This window comes from Neomonachus schauinslandi, chromosome 16 (assembly GCF_002201575.2).
Source record: "Neomonachus schauinslandi chromosome 16, ASM220157v2, whole genome shotgun sequence".
In the NCBI taxonomy this organism is placed as follows: Eukaryota; Metazoa; Chordata; class Mammalia; order Carnivora; family Phocidae; genus Neomonachus; species Neomonachus schauinslandi.
The window spans coordinates 24,929,138-24,950,450 of NC_058418.1; the positions used below are offsets into that span (position 1 = coordinate 24,929,138).

Consider the following 21,313-nt stretch of genomic DNA (forward strand, 5'->3'; position numbering starts at 1 on the left):
CCACAGCTTCTCTGCTCCGCAGCCTGACAGCCTGGACCCAGGTCACGGGCCCTCGATTCTGTTCCCTGGGTGGGGGCAGGGGGTCCGTCTCAGGCACCATTCTCGCTGCCACGTCACTTCTGGGGAAGGTGACGAATCCTGGCCATGCATATCTCTTAATAGCCCCATGCTCCAGCTCTTCCCAGAGACCTCAGAGGAGTGTGGTGAGGGTAACAAGACAGAACCAGGCGTGGCGAGTGCTCAGCACCAGCTGTCGGGGTCTTCCCACTCACGCATCCCGTGGCCACGCTTCCCTCTCCCCCCTCCCTGGTGGTGAGATTGGGGGGCCCTCCTGGGTGCCTAGATTTTAGGAGCAGTGCCCTCTCTCGCTGGACTTCCATGGTCCTGTTGAGGCTCTGAGGGAGGTGTGGTCCACACTCCCGGTGAGTCGGCAGGGACAGAAGAGCATCCGGAATCTGGAGGACAAGCTCTCTGAGCATTTGGAGACAAGCTCTTGGACCTTTGGTTAGGAGATGAGGGGCGAACTGCAAGGGTGTGAACAGTAGTGGGTGTCCCAGAGGGGCTACTGATCAGGGCCACAGTAATGGCTCTGAATGTCACTGCTGTCATGGACGCGTCACGGGTATGACACACCTCTTCTGCACAGTGCCCCTGGAGTAGGACGTGTGGTTCCGTTACGCCCGTCTGACAGGTGGGGACATGGAACGGTATGGGAAGGTCTGACTCCGGACAGACAGGCCTGGTGTCTGCCCAGCCGGGGAACTGAACAAAGAAATTCACATCAGGGATTTTTCCAGACAGCCCCAAGAGGAAGTGGGGATGTTGAGAAGGAAAGCGGCCGCAGGAAACAGCCTGCTTGAAGGTGGGGGCGGCGCTCTCCTGGAGGTGGAAGGGAAAGTTTCAAACACATCAGAAACTGTCAGCCTCTTACCACCATTTTCTGACTGGGGTGAACACTCCTAAGTTCTGTTTGCACCAGTCTTTGGGATCTTTCTAAAGATATGAGCCTCTCCCATTTAATCTGCTGAGTCTAGGGGCCGTGATATCCATTTTACTCAAGACGCTTGATTTCAAGGGTTGTAAACCCAACTTGAACTAGCTTAAGCAAAGGGAAGTGCGTTTCTCGATAGCTGCGGAAGGGCATGGGTGCCATCACGCTCCCACAACACCAGCAGCCTGGCACCCCCACCCAGGAATCTCGCTGTCCTGCTCCTACCTCTCTACCATAGTCAGCTTCCCCCTGCGGCGGGAAATGGCCTCCAACAGATCCGGGCAGGACACTCCTCAGACCCACCGGCAGGGGGGTTAGGGCCCAAGGAGTGGCTCTGACTGGCCTAGCTTGGGCCGGGTATCTGCCCCCGGCCCACTCGCGGGCAGAAGTGAGAGCACACGGCTTGGCTCAGCCTGTCCGGGGCCCACCCTGGACCGCATGGTGTGTCGGGAGCCTCGGAGGGAAGGGGAAAGCCAGGCAGACACCCCACCCACGGTCTACCGCAGCGGAGCAGTGGAGGCCCTGGTGCAAACGCCGACAGTGTGACTTCTGAAGGTCTTATCGGCTGCCAGATACCGCAGTCAAGAAGGCACTGTCGTCCAGTTCAATTGAGCAGACGTTTATTGAGCACCTATTAAGTGCAAGGCACTGTGCTAGGTGCCATGGGAAATACAAAGAGTGAACACAGACAGTCCCTGCCCGCGAGGAGCTCACAGTCTAGAAAGGGAGGTGAGACACAGTACACAATCAGCTGTGGTGACACCAGCCAGCGCGGCAAGTGCCAAAAGCCAGACACAAGTGCTGTGGGTCAGAGCGCCATGCGGTTGCTTCTGGGCAGAAGCATGGGCAAGGGTACAAACAGGACGCGGGCTGGGCCTTTCAGGGGGAAGCCATTTGGGAGAAAGGGCATCTCTAGCCGAGGAAAGAGGTGCACGCAGAGGCAGGGGCCCACGGGTAACTGAGGAAATGTGTGTGGGCTGCACTGAGCGTCCGGCGAAGGGCTATTCCAAGTGGGCAGTCACACGTGGCCATGAGGCGGACAGCACAGAGACTACACTCGGGGACGGCTGAGCTTGGTGCTCTGGTCGCGAGGCACTGAAGATCACTGAACAGAGATGAGAGTGTGACCAGCAATGTGGTTTTGGAAGATAAATCTGGGAGCACTGTGGAGTCTGGGAGGGAGGGGTGGGCTGACTGGTCAGGGGCCGCCACCCACGGACAAGGGTGGATGGAGGGGACTTTGTGGCAGGTGGGGTGGGGATGGAGAGTGAGGGACAGATGCAGGTGGAGGGCCTGGGGACTGAGTCTGAGGACGGCACAGGGCTCCGTGCTGAGCTAGAAACGTGTTCCTGCAGGGCAGGCCTAGCGGTGGGACTACAAGTCGCTGCCCAGGGGATACACGTGGAGCTAGGAAAGTTAGGGAGGACGAAAGCTGGAGTTAGTGAGCCCTAAGGGTGAGTGCACTTTCTCACCATGTGGTCCCCGGACAGCCTGCGTGGAAAACACCCAGGGAGCTTGCTGAAGTCTCTGATTTCCACGCTTTACTCCAGGGCCACCGAATAAACAGCTCTGTGGGCTGTGTCCAGTAACTGCAATTTTTAGTAAGAGCTGCCCTCCCCACCATGAGTTCCATGGCTGGTCCAAAGTTTGAGAACCACCTGTCAAGAAAGAAAATCAGACTGGCCTTCCAGTAAAAGAAGAGAAAGGAATGAAGAACATTTGGGAGGGAAATCTCAGAGAATGGGGAAAATAAGGGCAACAATATCAAAATAGTCTGGTCACTGAGTGTGGACATGAAGACTGAAGACTGAGAAAAGACCTCTGAATTCAGCAATTTCGTGGTCCCCGGTGACTTCTAGACTGTTTCCAAGCAGTGGGATGAAGGCCAAGTTTGCCAAACAGGAAGAGTGGGAAGGTGAGGGAGAGCAGCAATGCATGGAGAGGTTCTTAGGAGAAATCAGGTGACGTTCTTATAAGGTCTGAACTGTAATAACGGGAAATAACAGGAAGGTTGATCATGAAGAAACAAATGGCATGAGGCCGTGTGGCCGACGGAACAGACCATGGTTAGGAGAGGACAGGGACACAGGAACGAGGGCAGGAGAGGACATGGCAGTGCTGGTGGAGAGCTCCAAGTAGGAAGGCCACATCTCGGAGGTGCCAGGCTGGGAGCTGAGAGAGAACGGTGCCTGCCCAGGCCCAAACTCAGGGGGGCCCAGGGCCCGGGGCATTTCCTGTGATGGGAGGAGGGTGCTTGGGAGCATGGCTTTCTCCATGAATCGGATTCCACAAGGGCCACAATAAGCCTAAGGAAGCAAGACCCCAGGCCTCCTCTCAGAAACCAAAAGCTGCAACAGGCCTGAGTCCCTGGCAACTCTGCCAAGCCACAGCTGAGCCTGCCAGACAAAGCTGAGCCGTCATCCAGGATGGCTGAGATGCCTTCCCCGTCTTCTCGCCCGCAGCCTACAGGGTCTCAAAAACAGGCTACTGGACAGAAAGGTCAAACAAGGTTTTTTTCCCCCAGAGAAGGCAGCCAGGACCTGGGGCAGAAGGCAGACCCGGGAACCATCCTGTATCACCATCTACTTAATTCTCTAACCCTGGACAACCTCTCTCTGAGGAGCAGACACCCGCCCGTCTACTGAACGAGGCGGCACCCCCTGCCCGGCCCCCTCCTTCTAGGAATGCCAGGGAGTGCAGGAAGCAGAGCCACGACACACGAACGCCCAAGAAGTTGCAGGAGGAGGCGCATTGCTGCCAACACCACCAAGGTGGTTCAGAAATCGACTGCTGGGGGCAGACCATGAAGAAACAATTGAGTAGCGTCAACACTGAGCCTAGTATTAAGAGAAGGCTGAGAACAAGTAATGACTCTTTAATGGTTTGAAGGTGGAGTTTTTAATTTTCAAGTTTCAGAAAGAGCTGTGACTTTCGTGTTATGTTGTAATTTATCAAGGGAAGTAATTAACCCACTTAATTTCCTGCATCCTTCCTTCCCATACCCCAGAAAGAGGAAAGGGGCAGGTAGAGCCTTCAGAAACAATACTAAGAATACAGAGGCTTAGATAACCCAAAGGTCAAGGGTCAAGTCACTTCTAGAGCCCAGGAAAACTCTGGAACCCCTGGCCTAGCCAGCCCCACCTGGCGTCACTGGAGGCCCAGTCCCCTTCCAGGAAGACCTGTGTGGCTAAGCCTGGGCCAGCAAGGTTTACTGTTGGGTCCTTCTCTGCAAATAGGAGAAATACTGGATTGGCAAGGCTGTCAGACCAAACCTCAACCCAGAAGATCAGAGTCACTGCAAAACAGCCCTAGCCCTCACACGTCCGCCACAGTTTAACAAACCACCAGTTCTGAAGCCGAGGCACAGGGGCTGCGATTGAGTCACTTCCTGCCCACCTCAAGTCTCCCACCTCCACATCCACAGCTGGGTGGGTGACTCTGGCCACCTGCCCCAAAGTGGCAGCTGACAACCAGTTCCTCGTTGGGAGGCACCTTAAAGGCATCGGGAGAGAAAAACATGATTGAAATGCAAGTCCAGCCACCTGGAGGACTCTGGATTCATCCCCTGAGGGAAGGAGGGGTCGTACACACGGGGAGGGAGCCTCCTGGGGAGCCACCAGCTCTGCTTGCGGCCAACAAAGTCCCTTCACCGTGAAGAACAGACCGCCCCGAGTCCTCAGCAGCTGTTCTGGGGGCTGGGAGGGGCACGACCCCCAGGGCAGACACGAAACTGCCGGTGAGCAGCCTGGGGAGAGAACAGGTAGAAAATACAAAGCCCTTTGAAAGTCAAGAGAACAGTAAAGATGTTAAGTGTAATTACCCAGGAAAAGAACTTCACTGACACAGAATTTGAGCAACACTGAAAACACAATACCAAGATACCAATGCTGAGATAGACTCACTGGAAGGACGGCTGAGGAGAACACTAAAAAGACAAACACAGGATAAATAAATAAGGGGCTGAGCCCCCACGGCAGCTACTAATGCTATTTATTGGCTTGGGTCATTCTTGAGAATAGAAAACCACTTTTTGGCAAAGCTGCACAGACTTCGCACGGAGGCTGTGGACACAAAATTATGGTAACAACGGGGCTCTTCATGGATCTTCCTCATATCCCGCTATTATTTTCAGAGGCTAAGACATGACTTCTAGAGTCAGGCCAGGTATAGCGAGGCCTCAGCCTGGTGAACGTGTCAGAGCGCTGGACGAGGAGTCTGGTTCCTGCCCAGCTGCTCCCCAGCTGTGGACCTGGGCGTGTGTGGAGGCGAGCATGCTGAGCCTCAGCTCCCTCTTCTGCAGGGTGGGAGGGGAAGTAGGGTGGGACTATAGCAGGAGTTCTAGAATTTCTTCTTGCCCTGACATTCTGGGAGTCTAACTGAGCCCCGGTCATTCACAGTGGCTAGGCACAGGTGCCATCTAGTGGCACCACCTGCCCCCTCTCACAAATGGCTCCAACAAAAGACCCATAGGAGCAAAACCTACTCCTGGGACTCTAATTCCAGGCGTGAGGGCAGAGGAGGCTGGGGAGTGGTGAGCACACTTCATGTTAGTGGACGTTACATAGTCATCTCAAGAAAATATACTTTGAGAGATCTTGCTTTCCCTAAAAAAGCAACTCTTTTTTTTTTTTTTTATTTAGAAAGGCTAATCATATCCATTTGTCAATATTTTCAGCTTTAAGGAAAATAGTTTAAAAAACATAAAAATGTAAATACACTCAAGAGTAACTGCTATTAAACAGTTCTGAACAGGCAGAAAATGTACTTTCCTTTTACAGAAAATGTTAAATCTGTAATAGCAGCATTATTTATATATAGAAAAAGCTGGTTTTGAAAACCCAGATTTTTTTATACACAAAACATCTGTTTTCTTTTCTATACACTACAACAGAATTTCCACTGGGAAATCGGTCTCTTCACATTATGTCGCTTCCTGCTGCCACGTGCAGACACAAGCTAAAGTGTGACCTTTAGTCCAACACCATGGCAGACAGTGCATTCAGGTCTTTCATGTACGGATGGGCCGCAAGGATCTGGTCGATTTTCAGTCTTTGCTCAGAGTCAGGGAAGATCTTTAGAAGGGCTTCCCTCAGCTCGCTGGTTTCTGCAGGAGACCTCTGTGCCGGCATGGGCACGCTCTGCTGCATACTGGGAAGGTTCGGCAGAACTGGAAAGCGGGGCTGCTGAGGAAGCCAGTGGCTGGGTGGAGCGCCCTGAAGCCGGGCTGGAGGCTGGTGACTGGTGCTGGCTGCCTGGGTGCCAGGGACTCTGAAGCTGGGGTCAAACATGCCCACATTTGGCAAGGCATTGAGTAGGGGCTGCATATCTCTGTGAATAGAGTGAGTCTGGTGAGTTGGGTTATAAGAGAAATGAGAAACCTGTCAAAAAAGATCTGCTGGTGACCTTGAGGCTGTGCTGCTCCACGGCTTCTGAAGGCAAGCTGCCCACAGAGGGGTCCACGGGGCTGGCGCCTACACCACCTCCCGACTGGTCATGATGGGGAGTGATAGCTCTTCACCAGCTACCCCACCCTCCCAGGTCTGTAGCTGCGAGAACTGACCCCAGCCAACTGTTGGCCCTAAGCCTGGGTTTGCCAGAATCACCTGGGAGCTTTCAAGAGACACATGTAACAGGGTCTCACTCTTCTGGAGACTCGAATTCTGTGTGGGGCCCCGGTTGGAAGGGCTTAGAAAAAGGGACTCCTTTGGGGAGAGGAGCCACTTCCAGTTCCGGTAGGCCCCCGGTCTGGGCAAGGTGCTGGCACCCACAACCTGTATGTTCATGGGTGTGAGTGTGTGTGCGCATGTGCATGCGTGTGCGCGCACACATAAAGGGCATATGTCTCATTAAGAAGCTTCCCAGGTGACTCGGACTTGCAGGCGAGAAATGGGCTGGCTGAATACTTTTCCCAACTTCAAAAGCTTAACTAACTGGAATTCCAAAGTTAGACCCTCTGTGAGGGGTTGTTATTAACTTCTTACTCAATTAGTTAACACACTGTAAAGAGCGATTAGGTGTGCAGGCAGGATGGACCCTGCTGCCAGGCTGCTGAGGTGTGGAAGGAGCCAGAGAACTCTCTTTCCATTAAGTCTGAGCCATGGGCCTTGATGCTTGCACACAGGCACTGGGTCTTAAAAGCCCAGCGGAGATGCAACGACACTCAGCAGATGTTAAAATGGCCGCCATTCCCTTGGTGTAGGTAGAGAAGCAGAACCTTGGGAAGTAAGCCCTCATCTATATAATAAAACCCAAAGGCTCAAAAGAGAAATGACTTCTAAGACCAGGGAACTGAAATCTCGCTGGTCTCCTCTGTAAAAGTACCTCTGTGTGAACTACCCCCAAATCCAAACCTAGAACCCCGAAGGGATCTGGTTATAAATAAAACAGATCAGCTGTCACCGGGTCATACTGTCTGCCAGCTGAGCACACAAATACTCTAGTTAACAGTGTCCATTACCCGAGAATTCTGAAAACAGAAACAACCACTAGCAACATATCTTTAAAAAAAAAAACAAAAACCCAAACTACAACAAAGAAAACCTAAACTATCAAATCAATTTCAGATGAATATGAAATACTGGCTTCTCCATTCAGTGGAGATAAAGAGTCAGTTCCCCAGGTAGTGATTCCTGAATAGTAAGTAAATTAATAGGAGCATAAGAAATTAAAAAAGCAAATGACTTTGGAAAATGAATACAGAAGGAAATTCACACGTACAAAACGAACCTAAGTGGCATTTGCTAATAAGTGAGCGCCAGCAAAATCTGCTTATTTTTTTAGACCTACAGGAAGTTTGGCTCCCGTCCTCTCCTAGGATTAAAACCAAAAGGACCACAAATGAAAATCTGCTCTTTAAGGTGTGTGCTTGATTAGTTTTCAAATATATTACACCAGCACTAAGTCTAAGGCTAATAAAAATTTTAAAAGTGCCATCTTTAGTCCTTCAGAGACCTCACTTACACTAAAGCACAAAGAACTGAAACAAGTCTGTAAATACAAAACAATGTGAAAAAGCAAATACCTAAGGAAGACTTCCTTCCGAAGAAAGTCTTCTAATCGAGGTCCGCTTCTTCCCAGAGGGTCATCAGGAACCATAAATATGTCCCCAACGAAGGTATACTGAAGCAATCTACAACACAGAGTATGATTACAATGCTGGAGAAAACATGAAGCTTTTATTGCTGCAGGAACTGAGAAGAAAGTAGCAGTGGCCACCTAATTCCAAGGCAACAGTCACCTATAAAATCATAAGGCTGCTTAATTGCCTAACGGAAAACAACAACATCCAAGTTAAACCATCTGTATTTCTCTCTTGGATACAAATTCAATAAAGTAGGAAACTTTTATCAGTTGGCCCTCACATTTCTTATTGAGACTTACAGATTTTTTATCTGGGCTTAGGAAGGAGCTTCTCCTAATACAACTTTGAAAACAAGATTTAAAGACTGTCAGCTTAGGACACAACAGGGGCTCAACAAAGGTTTTACTTTTGTTTTGAATAGTTGTGTCTACAGGCAAACCCACTGAAGAAAACCTCTTAAAACAACAAAACAACATGATCTATGAGGACAGAAAATCTGAGATCAGTTCAGCATGACTTAGTAAATCTCAGCAAGATGTAAAAAAAAAAAAAAAAAAAGTCAAGTGCCTGTTTTTGTTGTCTACACCTTGGTTTCTGCCTTGTTTTGTGAGTTCTAAAAGAAATGGGTTGGTATAGAAACATGAGTCCTGACTGCATTTAGACCTTTCATACACAGATGAGTGTCCAATAAATACTGACAATGAGTCCAGGGCAAAGATCCAACAGAAACATGTCCTAGAAGATTAATGGCTTGTTAACTGTGCCCAGAAGGTCAAAGACCAATTCTCAGTTCTGCTCTCACCAACAGCTTATTAACAGCATGTGAGTCAAAATGCACAGAGTAATTAACTCACACCTGGGCACTTACAGCAAAGAATTATTTTCTAAAATCCTCTAATGATTTTGCAAAATACAAGTATCAGAGAAGGGGCAACTGTGAAACCCCAACAGAGGTAAATTTCCAGTTATACCTGTTACATACTACTTATACACAGCTCAAGGTATGCTGATTTATGTTTTTAGATTTGTGGCATACGGGCCTCCTGTCTGGCGCCATCAGACTGTTGCTGTAAGGCAACTCGATCAGATGATGCTTGTTAACAAGAAGTCCTGGAAGCCAGTGTTCACTGATCTTCAGGCAGGTGGACATATTCAGAGTATCATCACAAATAAAACACGTCTGTGAATGCTCAACTCTTGACTTTATTCTGGATGATATTCAAACACGTTTTCAATATATATGAGTAAACTATGATAGTAAATGATCAAGAAAAGCATCACAGATTAAAAAGCACAAACACTCACTCTTCCCACTCCCAAGAAGTGAAAACTCAATCAGCAGGTTGATTTTGGTTCCATCCGCTTCCTGGAATCACAGCGCTGTCATTAAACCCACCCTTCGTTATTTCATGGCTGAATCAAGCACGGACACCCAGTGAGTTGCCAAAGTCTCCCCCGGCATCAGGGCAAAGCCAAGTTAGGAGGCCATTTCTGCTCCACTACACTGTTAACAAGGGTTAACTACACCATAAACATATGCCTCTTGCCTCCTGTCAGGGAACACCGGATCTCTCGAAGACCCCCTGCAGCCACCACAGCATGCCCACACATCACCTGCTGATTTTGCGGCTTTGTACTGGGACCCCCACTTACCTAGAGGGGCCAGCCATAATCTTGGACGGGGACAGGGAGGACAGTCTTATGATACTTTGGTTCCCTATACTGCTTTCTGCAGGGCCAAGGTGGACACCAAACAAAACTAAACAATAAACAACAAAAAACACTTAACCAAAGACAAAGAAGAAAATATTACCTTTTTGTAATAATTTCTCTCCAAGAGAGTGACTCAGTCACAAATTCTCTGAAGTTATCATTTGTTACAATTATGCCACCAGTTTTGTCCGCTAAGTGTAGTAGAAACCTATAGTAATATAAGAGGTTAAAATGGGCAAGCAGGCATTCCTGGCTTACAGAAGCTATGTTATAAGAAAACAGAAGGATTTCCTCTTCACAGGAAAATCACCAAAGAATTTAACTATGGCTAGGAGGTAGAAAAGTTAAGCCCTTGTCAGCTGAAGATCAATCTGAAATATTGAATACCTCTGAAATTATTAGTGTAATTATAAATGAAGGTTTGGTTTTCATACAGTATTATTCTCTTTTTAAAAATGATCTCAAACATGATTTACACATTTTTCTAGAAAAGTTGTATTATCATAGATAGTGGTCATCAGATGATGCACGAGGACTAAAGTCGAGAATAAATTCAAGTTGACAAGCCTGTGAAATCACTCTTCAAGTTTTGGTTGCTAAGCTATAGTACTCTGGTTCTAAGATTAGCTGCTTGGTACAGTCAGCCTTGCATCAAAAAACAAAAACAAAAACCCACAGGTTCACATCTTCGGCTCGGACTTGAGATGTCTAGAACTATCATTCTGTTTAGCCCCAGTTATAGATCCACTCGAATGCCATTTATGCGAAGCTGCACTGGTGATACGGAAGGGTAAGAATTCAATACTGAGAATTCTAGTTCATCGCTGGAGATTATTCACGCTCAAACCCTCTTAATGAGAGATTTGTGAGGATAATAATGTTGAGTTTTCTCCCTTAGTCAGGGAGACCGCATTTGTCTAAGGCAATGTAGACAAAGACGACAAAACAATACATTAAGAGAATCACTAGAATCGAAGGTGCAAACAACTGCTTTTATTAGTGATAGTGAATACTTCAAAGGAATTAAAAAACAAGCCTCATTAGTTTCAGAGGTCTTAGGATGCCTTGGAAAGTATGAATTAACACTTTGATTTATTAATGAATATTTTATAAACTACTCCTAGCTGGCATGACTTGTAAGTGGTGAGGTTTGCTCAGAGGCACTAACAAAAATAGTAAGGCATTCTGAGTGCATGTACTATGAATCAAGACATAGATCCAGGTCTGCTAAAAACCCAGTCATAAATTAAGCACAAGCTTATTTAGTCTGCATACTTGCACATGCCTTGAAATTCTGCAGGTGTGCAGCTACAGTGTTAGAGATCTGAAGGTTCTTCACGAGTCCAGCAGCCCTCCTGCCCCTCCACCCGAGTACTACAGGGTCTGAGGCCAGTATCACAGAGAGGAGTGGGACTGGTCTCCCAGTACTTTCTCAGCCCTGCCCCACCATGACGTGCTGTTCTCCTTCCACTTCCTCTCATGCTATTTTCTCACATCACCTCTGATTCTCCCCATCTGATCTGGTCTCTCATTCCAGCCTGGAGAAGGGCAAGGGGCTGGCAAGGAGAAGGCCCTGTGGACCTTTTGCTGAAGGAATGCCTGTCATCCCAAATCTGTGCCCCCCCTCCTGAGCCCCTCTTTTCATCTCTCACCCATCTGACTATCATTCACTAGTTTGGGTTATAAGCCAAGCACTGTCTTCAACGTGGGGGGACCATTTTGGCAGAATACTGAGGCAAAACCACCAGCACATTCTAAGAGCTTCAGGCCAGAACACCATAAAGGGGGTGAATGCAGGAGTGGAAAGAGAAAGAGGCCACTACTTAGGTTCCCAGATACTGGTAGGGTTGCTACTATTGACTTCCCTCCAAAGAGAAGGGTTTGAAAAACTGGCTGTCATGCCACCGGTCATATTTGGGACCTTCTCTTATTCAACCACAACAGAACTCCCCCCTATTATTTATTTGTGTGCCTTCTTCTTTAGATCACAAACTCCTTACAGCAGGAAATGTGTCTGAATCATGTGTGTTCCCAGAGCCTGGCTCTGTGCATTGCACTTGGTTGGTGCTCAGTAAAGCTTTTAGAAAAAAAATGTAAAAGGTGCAGATTAAAGCCTACTGTCTCCAATGCACTAACACCTGCTTTCTGAGTGACACACCAACCTAAGAAATGCAGCTTACTCCTATCATACTTTGGGTCAGCTGAGACCATCTTTTATGACATGGAAGAAATACTGAGGGCTCAGGTATGACAATGACAAACTAAGTCACTGGCCAAAATCAACCAGCAGGAGATAGATAATGTTTGAAAAGCATTCTTGAGGCTGCCACACTAAGACAAGACAAACTTTACTTGAACATTACTTTTAGTATGCATCAAAAAAGAGAACTCAATGTCTGCTTTACTTATGGATTCTCAGTCATGTATTACTAAGAAACAAACAAACAAATAAACAAACAAACATTCTAACCAAACAGATTTTAGGTAATGTTCCTAAACCCACATAGCAAAAAAAAAATAACCCACTGAGTATATAACCCTAGTGACCATAAGTATTAAAATTCTCAAACCCCTTGATCTATTAAGCCCTTTATGCATGGGGTACAGGAGCACCACAAACTGTCCAATGGAGCAGGTGGTGGGCTCCTCAGCACCCCGCACCCACCTCAGGAAGGAAAACAGCCTTTCGTACCTGTCATCATGAGAAGCAATTCTTTCTCCAAAGACCATCCGGGCAGGAGTTAAAGATAATATTCCAAGCTCCTGGAGCTGGGTTAAGAAGTGCTGTTCTGTTCATGGAATAAGTTGAATACACATTCAGAAAAAGGCTATCCTCCCAGATGTTTAAATAAATAAAAGTACCCCCAAATGTTTCACTTGGAGAGTTAGGAAAACCTTTACTGACTCAAGAAAACTAACTCATTGGGAAGGGAAAAAAAATCAAGCAACATACATACTAAGGCAAATACAACATAAAAACTGATCTTAGCTATTTTTTTAAATATAAAAAAGTTCAACTCATTTGGTCCTGAAATTAAGAGTAAGCCATAAACCTGTATTTAATGGACCCTACCATCCAGAACTTTTTCACACTCACATCACAAGCAGTAGGACAGAGAGACTGATGACACAAGTCCCAGAAAGAGGGTGGGGGTGGGGCAGGAAACAGGGCTGGAAGCAGAGGGAGTGGCAGGGACACTCAGCTCTGCCCCATCCTAAGGAAGGCGTATGTGGACCCCATTCCAAGAGTATGTCAAAATATCCCTCTAGCTGGCACTGTATCCAACCTCTCTGTTATCTGCATGAACCTTTACTGATTTTCATGGGAGTGGGTCATGACAGAGAAGAAAAGAGGGTCAAAGCCAAACTTCAGAAAACCAGTCAATGGGCAAGAAAAAGCTCAGGGTAAGAGAGTATCCCCTGCAACAGTACTCACCACTGGCTTGGACTGAACCCCCCCCCCCCACCAGTGTTTTACTGTCCTAGAGATGCACAGCATGGAGGGCTCACAGGAGGGGTCACAAGACCCTCTCACTGATCCTATTGCAAAAATTAGTGGCTCTGCCTCAGTCCTCAAGCACCCTCAGTTAAGACAAATACACTCCCATGGGGCGCGTGGGTGGCTCAGTCGTTAAGCGTCTGCCTTCGGCTCAGGTCATGATCCCAGGGTCCTGGGATCGAGCCCCACATCGGGCTCCTTGCTCAGCGGGAAGCCTGCTTCTCCCTCTCCCACTCCCCCTGCTTGTGTTCCCTCTCTCGCTGTCTCTCTGTCAAATAAGTAAATAAAATCTTGAAAAAAAAAAAAAAAAGACAAATAACACTCTCCAAAATGAGGGAAGTTGGGATACTTGAGAAATGTGTGGTCTTACCATTTCCACCTCAACAGTGACTAAGTTTCACTTCCTGTTTAAGTGCTGTGTGAGCTCTGAACTCACCCTTTCTCCTCCCAATCTACCTTTTGTGTCTAGCCGCTGCTGTGTTAAGCTGCCTGGCATAGTCTCGCCACTCCTCCTACTGTGACCTAAGAAACAACCTTAGGTTTCTCTGGACTACTGCACAATTCGCTAAGCTCAAAGCTCTCATATGTGGCCTGCAGTCAATCATGCAGTACCACACGATTAACAGGCATAATTTATATTAAGCTATTAAATAGACTGCTCAAAACCCACTCTATATGGGGGTTCCCAAATTTATCAAGTGACCATTTTAGAAAAGATTATTTAATGAGGCAGAAGCCCAGACTAATGGAAAGACAGATTTAACCTACTTTTTAGAAAGGAAAATTTCTGTAATGTATAATGAACTCTAATGTAACTTTCTACATAAACAACTATGTTACCTTTCCATCCTTCCCCCAAGTACTTCTTATGCTGTAACACACTCCAACTTATGTTCTACTGGGTGCAACAGATTTACCATTTTGCTTTTAAAACTGCTGCCTAAGGCACATGGCCCTGCTCTAAGTAGTATGTGCTGCAATTATAAGCCAACTCATTAAACATCTAGAAAAGGAGAAATCTGAAAGGATCAGTTTGCCTCACCTGTGACATTAGGATCACGTCTTGTTCTCCACTGTGGGACAAATACAGTGATGTTTCTGTTGCCAAGCTTCCAAAAATATTCAACTGCAATTGCAATTCCACGACAAGAAAAGAACTTTTTCAGACCGTGGCTAGAAGAAAACAAAATTTATTTCAGCTTAAAGTATGTTAAAGTTTCACCATGAAAAAGTGAAAAGGTGAACTCCATATACAACAAAAACAATTACAACAAAATTCCCTTTAATACTCTTTTACATTCTTTGGCATCAAGTTGCATAGTTTATGACTTTGCAAAGCCAAGACAGAAGCCTTTGCATGACATGTGATTTTTAATAGCTTTATGATTTTTCTTGTACTTTGTTTAGTTAATTTAATTGAATGTGCTATTGGGACAGAAGGCAGTTTGAGCTTCATGGTAATACTTGTTTATTGCACTTTTTATTTCTGTTTTTGTTTTTTTTTAGAGAGCCCATTCCAAAGAGTCCTGCCTGGTCACTGACCTCTAAGAATATTTTATATATTTTATATATTTTATTAAGAAACTTGTTGCTGGGGGTACCTGGGTGGCTCAGTCGGTAGGGCGTCTGCCTTCAGCTCAGGTCATGATCCCAGGTCCTGGGATCAAGCCCCGCGTCGGGCTCCCTGCTTAGCAGGGAGCCTGCTTCTCCCTCTCCCTCTGCTGCTCCCCCTGCTTGTGCTCTCTCCCTCTCAAATAAATACAATCTTTAAAAAAAGAAAAAAAGAAAGGAAAAAAGAAACTTGTTGCTGAAGCAGAAGTAGACAGGACTCTCCCATGACGTGGTCCTCACAACTTCCAAAGGCTGCAGATGCCTCCAGCTCCAGGGCTCCATACCCCTTCTAGGGAACCGTGAAACCTACTCAGTTTACAGCTTCCTGGAGATAAGCTGAGGACATGATTCCAATGGAACTATCTGGGGGCCATGGCAAATGATTTTACTGAAGGAAGCAGAAAGTGCCAGGAGCAGATGCAAACAAACAAGGAACATTACAGAACGTAAGTCAGGGTATGATTTTCTGTAAAGGGCCAGATAGGCCTTGCAGGCCATATGGTCTCTGCCGCACCACTCAAGTCGGCCAAGTGGAAATGAATGAGGGTGGCTGTGTTCCTTATTTACAAAAACAGGTGGTGGCCAGATTTGGCCCACAGTTCGCAACCCGTGGTATAGTGGATTAAAAACTGACCCCACCCAAAAATGTGGTAACAAATTTCAAAAGAAACGAGAAAAAATATTTAAATTGTATTCTCCCACAGTTAAGTAAAAGTGGAGATTTTTAAAAAAGGGTTTTCAAAGTTTGAATTTTGTAGGTGGTAATCCATTTGTCTAACCATGAGTATTAGAAAGAAAAAAAAAACCAACCCCCCCAAACTTTGAAGCTACAGTTTATGAAATGAGCATAATCTATCTTACTATTTCAACAGTCACTGAGGTTCCAGTGACAGGAAATCCTGCATCTTCAGTCCTGTCTTCTCTTCATGTCTAGTGTCTCCATGTCAAAACCACCTGGTGGAGAATTCCTTCACTTAAAATTCCTGCCACCTCAGGCACAATGTGTCCCAAGTCAACCCCAGGCTCTCCCAATTCCCATCCCTCCTCAAACTCGTTAGACCCTGAAATGCAGCCATGAGGCCTTTGATCCTGCTCAGGGTCTTTACTGGCAGGATTCCTCTCGACAAACTCAGGACACGGCTTCAAGGTCCCCTCCACACCCGACTAGTCAGGAGGGATCTAGCCACCACCATGTGTCACCACACTCATTTCTGGCCACGTTTGCTTGCCATCTCCCTCTTCCTGGGCAGCGAGCTTTCTTTTTGCTGCAATCTTTGTAGACCTTCTCTTAACCTTCCTCCAGTGCCTTGGGACTCAATTCAGACCCTCTTCTATGAAGCCATTTCTAGAAACAGGCCCTCCATCATCTCTCCTCTTTCCTGTCTTGCTATCCTGTACTGTCCACTGGAATGACAGAATTTAGGAGATGGAACAGAGTTAGATTCCTGTTAGATAAAAAGAACGAAAGCCCTGAGAGGCTGAGCAACTTTCCCAGGCTGCACTGCCACAGGGTGGTTGCGCTGGGATTATTCAGGCTTCCTTATTCCTGGGCCCTTCCTACCATCCCACAGTGGGACTGTCCCCACCTAAATCTATATTCTCACGAAGCAGTAATGAGCTGGACATTCAATAAACTTCTAACACACAGAAGGGCAGCTCAGAAACTCCTCCTTTAAGCTAAAGCCCACGCTCTTCTCAGTGAGTCACAAATAAGAGACTGCACCGGCATCAGCTTTGCTCCAGAAAACACATGCAAGTAAACCCATTCTCCATGAAGTAACTCAGCAGTGGTTTATCTAAAAGCATTCAAAATATGGCAAGAATGTAGCACCAGGACATCTGTTACTGGAGAAAGGCTAGAGGTAGTTTTTGTAGGCGTCATCTTTTTAGAATATCTTTAAAAATCATTCTAATTGCTTAACAGCAAGAACACACCCAGAGTTAATGTCAACCACAGCCTGAACATGAAAATCCAAAATACAACAGCCTACTGGTTCTTAAAAAGACCAAGGGATATGTATGTTAGTTAAGTCTGAAAAGAACAATCCTTGAGAGAAATGCACTAAAAAAGCTTGTCAAGTTTGGCTTATTCATCAGCTACAAATGTGTGCGAACTTCTTCTCTCCCTATAAAGCTTTTGACTGCAAAAGTTCAAAGTGGGTGGAACCCAGCTCCGTGCCACTGGGTCCCGGAGAAAAATGAAGGGAAATTCAAGTAGATGCAATCCCGCTGCCCTGTACCACGCTCAAACTTAGACCGGAAGAAATGGCGTTTCCAGAAACATTAGCTCTATACTAATTTCCAATGTTATCCTCAGTGATAAGATCAAATCACTATGGATACCCTGAAAAATCTTGAGAGCTGTTTTAGGAATAAAAAGAGCAGTTCAAAATTCTAGTGGAAAACACAGTTAGACAGAAAATAGAACTACATAAGAAAATCAAGCGGAGCCAAGTTCGTGTCCTCTAAGTAATATGGAAGGTCCCTGCTGCTTCCCACTTCAACTCCCCCACATCCTGGCTAGGCAGAAACGCGCCTCCTCACCTCCCTGCAGTCAAGCCAGAGGAACTTGTTGACAGGTAGACCCAGACCAACTGTCTATTTACACTCAAAGACAAAGGATTTACATACCGTAACTCCTCCTCTACTTCTGAGAAGACCAAAGCTCTGGGGCTTCCAGCTCCAAATGCACCAATGAACAGATAATAGGCCCGAGAGGCCAAGTGTGTGGGCTTTCAAGGGAGATTTAAACTACTGTTTCATGTAGTTGGAAACAAGTTACATCATCCAGTTGTTTTCCATATTATAGCAGGCAGTAAACTGGAAGGAAGACTGTCCCAAGCAGAGAGGAGATGGGCAAGATACCTGATTAAAAACTCACAGCAGTGACAGAACCAGACCGGGCAGTGTAGGGGAAATGGTTAAAAAAACTCTTTTTGAGTTACCCTGGGAAAGAGTCATTTCCTTCTATCGTTTCCACTTAATAAAAATAGCCACGGGACCCTGATATAGAAGACTAGCATGAAAAAAATGGTTAAAATACATAGTGCTGGCAAGTGAAGGGGCAAACCTCATCTACACGGAAAATTATCTACCCAGATAAGTCAGGTGTCCTAATGCTGAAGTTTCAAACTGACCGAGTCTGAGTGTTATCTAGCCACTACTGTGATGTCTAGCTGTGTACTGCAAACAATTTCCATTTACTCATCATTTGACTCATTCATGGTGACAAGGGGAAAAACCAAGTAAAGATATGCATGATTAGCAGCATGAAGTGAGTATTTTGGAATTTCTCACAGTGTGTATGAATTGCAGACAGCACGCTGGATAGACTAATATAATAAAGGACTGGCAGAAACCCAGGGATGGGTAGGTCTGAGCTGCTGAGTAGGATCAAACCAACAAATCCTATTGTTTAAGGGTTCAAATTTCATTTTTAACTACTTCCCCAACTAGGTGGGTCAAATAAGTGAGGTTTACTCAGCAATGCTTAAACAACTCAAGACTTAAGTACTTTATATTGCCAAGGCCTGAAAATTCCAACCTCACCTTCTATGGGAGGAGGCAGGATGTATGATGGCTCTGGGAGCCTATGGGCCCACATCTCCTATCTGTGTAATCTTGGACAAGATTTTTAAGCCACTTCATGTTATATAAAAGTATTGGATCAATTTTATCTCACAAATCAGTGTGAAGATTATATTTTAAAAGAGAAAAGTACCTGACACATAACAGGTGTTTCAGTTTTAAGATTCCAAATACTTGCTGAAAAATGTCTCAGTCAAAATTTAATCTAAATTGATCATTGGAATAGGAAGTTATAAAAGAGTGGTGAAAAGTCATTTTAAAAATCCTAGTATTTCTTAAGTCTTTAGTTCATTCATTCATTCATTCAACAAAATGTTACTGAGTGCCCACCATGTGCAAGCACCATGGACCTTGGGGGTATTTCAGTGAACAGGACACATATAAATCACTTCCTTCATGGAATGTACAATCTATAATTCACATTTACTATCAAAGGGATTTCAAATAAGGGTTGATTTTTTCCCAAATTTAAAAAACCTGAGTTGAAATTCACATAACATAATCATTTTAAAGTGAACAATTCAGCGGCATTTAGTACATTCACAGTATTGTACAATCAGCACTTAGATCTTGTTCCAAAACATTTCCATCACTCTCAAATAAGACCCTGTACCTATTAAGCAGTTTTCCCCCAGAATAAGAGTTAATTTTAGTTACTGATATTTTCAGATCAATCTTTATTAGATTAAGTATAAGTCTGTCATTTTTGGATAATACATCCTTATAAATAAATGTTGCTTTTAAACTGAGACATCTGTGAATTCAAAGAAAATTGGAATCCTCTCCAGATAATCAGCTTTTAAAAGAAAAAGTAATGAAAGTCTGCTCGTGGTTTCCCTTAGTGCACTAATTCAGTGGTTTTCAAAAGAGATGGCACTGTACCCAAGGGTGTTAGGAAATACGTGGGAGTGTTTTGGGGTGTCATAATGACGGGGGGAGGTACTATGGGCAAAGTAGGAGGGACTAAATATGCAAAACATCCTGTCACGCCCAGGCAGTACCACTCTAAATTCCAATAGTGACCCCTCTGAGAAATACATTAGTTACTACTCCCAAAAGGTTTTTAAATAGTGTCATCATCAGTGCTTATTCTATGTTAATTTGCATTTCTTAGTCCTTGAACACCAATTTGGAACATCTTTGCACTTACAGAAATTGAAAAAGGATTAATATTACTCACAATCATGACCTAAATTTTATTATCACCACTTGGCTCAAGAAATTGTAACAATGAGGAACTGGTGCTGGGCTTGGACTGTGGGTGACTGAAACTGCACTTCACATTTTTACTTAGATAATGCTATGCAGCTGTGGGCCATTTGCTGGGTTTCCCCGAAAAGAACTGCCAAAAATCAAAGTGAAATGACAACAAACAGTATTATTCAGAAATGAAGACAAGTATATTACATATTTTTCCAGCCTATCTTTAAACTTTAACATGGGGAATGCTGGGATTTTTCTTTCTTTTGACAGCAAAATACAGCATCAACAATTCAGTCAAAAAATAAAAAGAATCCTTATTTTAAAAAATAGACATTAAAGTACTTATGGATAAAATGACATAGCTGAGCTTTCCCTCAAAATAACTCCGGTGAAAGGCAGTAGGTGGGGGTACAGGCTCAACAAGACTGGCCAGGAGCTGAGAACTACCGAAGGTGGGGGATGGGCACATGGAAATCCCAAATTCAAAAAGGGATGCATTCTATTACCTTTTAATGTATTTGTTTGAAAATTCTAGTAAAAAATTAACAAAACAAAAAATAAATATATAACTTATAGAATTCCTAGGAGAGAGGCCACACACACTATTCGCTAAAATTCAGAAGAGTGTATCACCATCTTCATCCAATGTCCAGGGCCCCTTTTCTTAAATGACAGCCACTTAAAATGCCAGACCGTGCAGAATTCTTCAAAATCAACGGAGTGACTGATTTTGAAAACTGGAGAGAGACTTTACCTACCAGTTGTTGAAATGGCATGATAAAGATGCCCTTTAGGACAGGGCAAAAGACAACAAAATACAGCAAATGAAACTCAGGCAAAAACCTACACGAGGTCAAACAATGGGGCAGATACTCTAACTTGACCCCCTCTCCTCTTCATAGTCACTGTATTAAACCACCCCTAGAGAAGAAACCCAATCCCATACCAGATGTATAAAATCAGACTCTTCAGAGGGTTCCAAGACAGGTTAAATAGAAATGATCATTTAGGGCGCCTGGGTGGCTCAGTTGGTTAAGCAACTGCCTTCGGCTCAGGTCATGATCCTGGAGTCCCAGGATCGAGTCCCGCATTGGGCTCCCTGCTCGGCAGGGAGTCTGCTTCTCCCTCTGCCCTCTTCCCTCTAGTGCTCTCTGTCTCTCATTCTCTCTCTCTCAAATAAATAAATAAAATCTTAAAAAAAAAAAAAAAAGAAATGATCATTTAACTCTTTTTTACTAAAAGCAAATATACAAGCTTTTAGTAGCAGCAGAGGACCATAAAGAAGCTCAAACTGATGAATTTCCTTAAAAAGGAAATTGCTATCACTCTATCAACAAAGTATAACAGAAATACAGCACATCCATTATCACTGCACTCCTGCCTAGAGACCTAACATACTATAGTATAAAGAGACAGAAAAATCTTTTTTGGCTTTAAGCTGCATCCTCGTATTCAGAACCTAATGATTAAAAAAAAAAAAAAAAGCTAATGATTTAAAAATCTCTATACTGTTTATCGCTGACTAGGCAATGCAAAGTGAAGACAAATTTTCTATCATCTCTCGCCCTCAGAAACAGGTTCAGCAGGATGAAAAGCAAAGTTTACAACTCCAGAAGATGGAATAACA

The 21,313-nt window shown here is 45.1% G+C and overlaps 1 protein-coding gene across 2 annotated transcripts in view; it reads right to left on the reverse strand.

Annotated features, from left to right (window-relative positions):
* Positions 1 to 1,595: 1,595 nt before the first annotated feature.
* The window catches only part of N4BP1 (NEDD4 binding protein 1), a 49,917-nt gene continuing 30,199 nt past the window's right edge, over positions 1,596 to 21,313 (reverse strand). Inside the window, exons 3-7 of one of the 2 annotated variants that reach the window (XM_021705830.1) lie at positions 14,327 to 14,457; positions 12,478 to 12,574; positions 9,886 to 9,993; positions 8,013 to 8,120; positions 1,596 to 2,096 (exon numbers count right to left, since the gene is read on the reverse strand). In XM_021705830.1, coding sequence (XP_021561505.1) covers positions 1,904 to 2,096; positions 8,013 to 8,120; positions 9,886 to 9,993; positions 12,478 to 12,574; positions 14,327 to 14,457 — 637 coding nt within the window. In that variant the 3' untranslated portion in view covers positions 1,596 to 1,903. Of the gene's footprint in view, positions 6,320 to 8,012; positions 8,121 to 9,885; positions 9,994 to 12,477; positions 12,575 to 14,326; positions 14,458 to 21,313 lie in introns of both variants that reach the window. The other variant, XM_021705829.1, reaches the window with a different exon arrangement.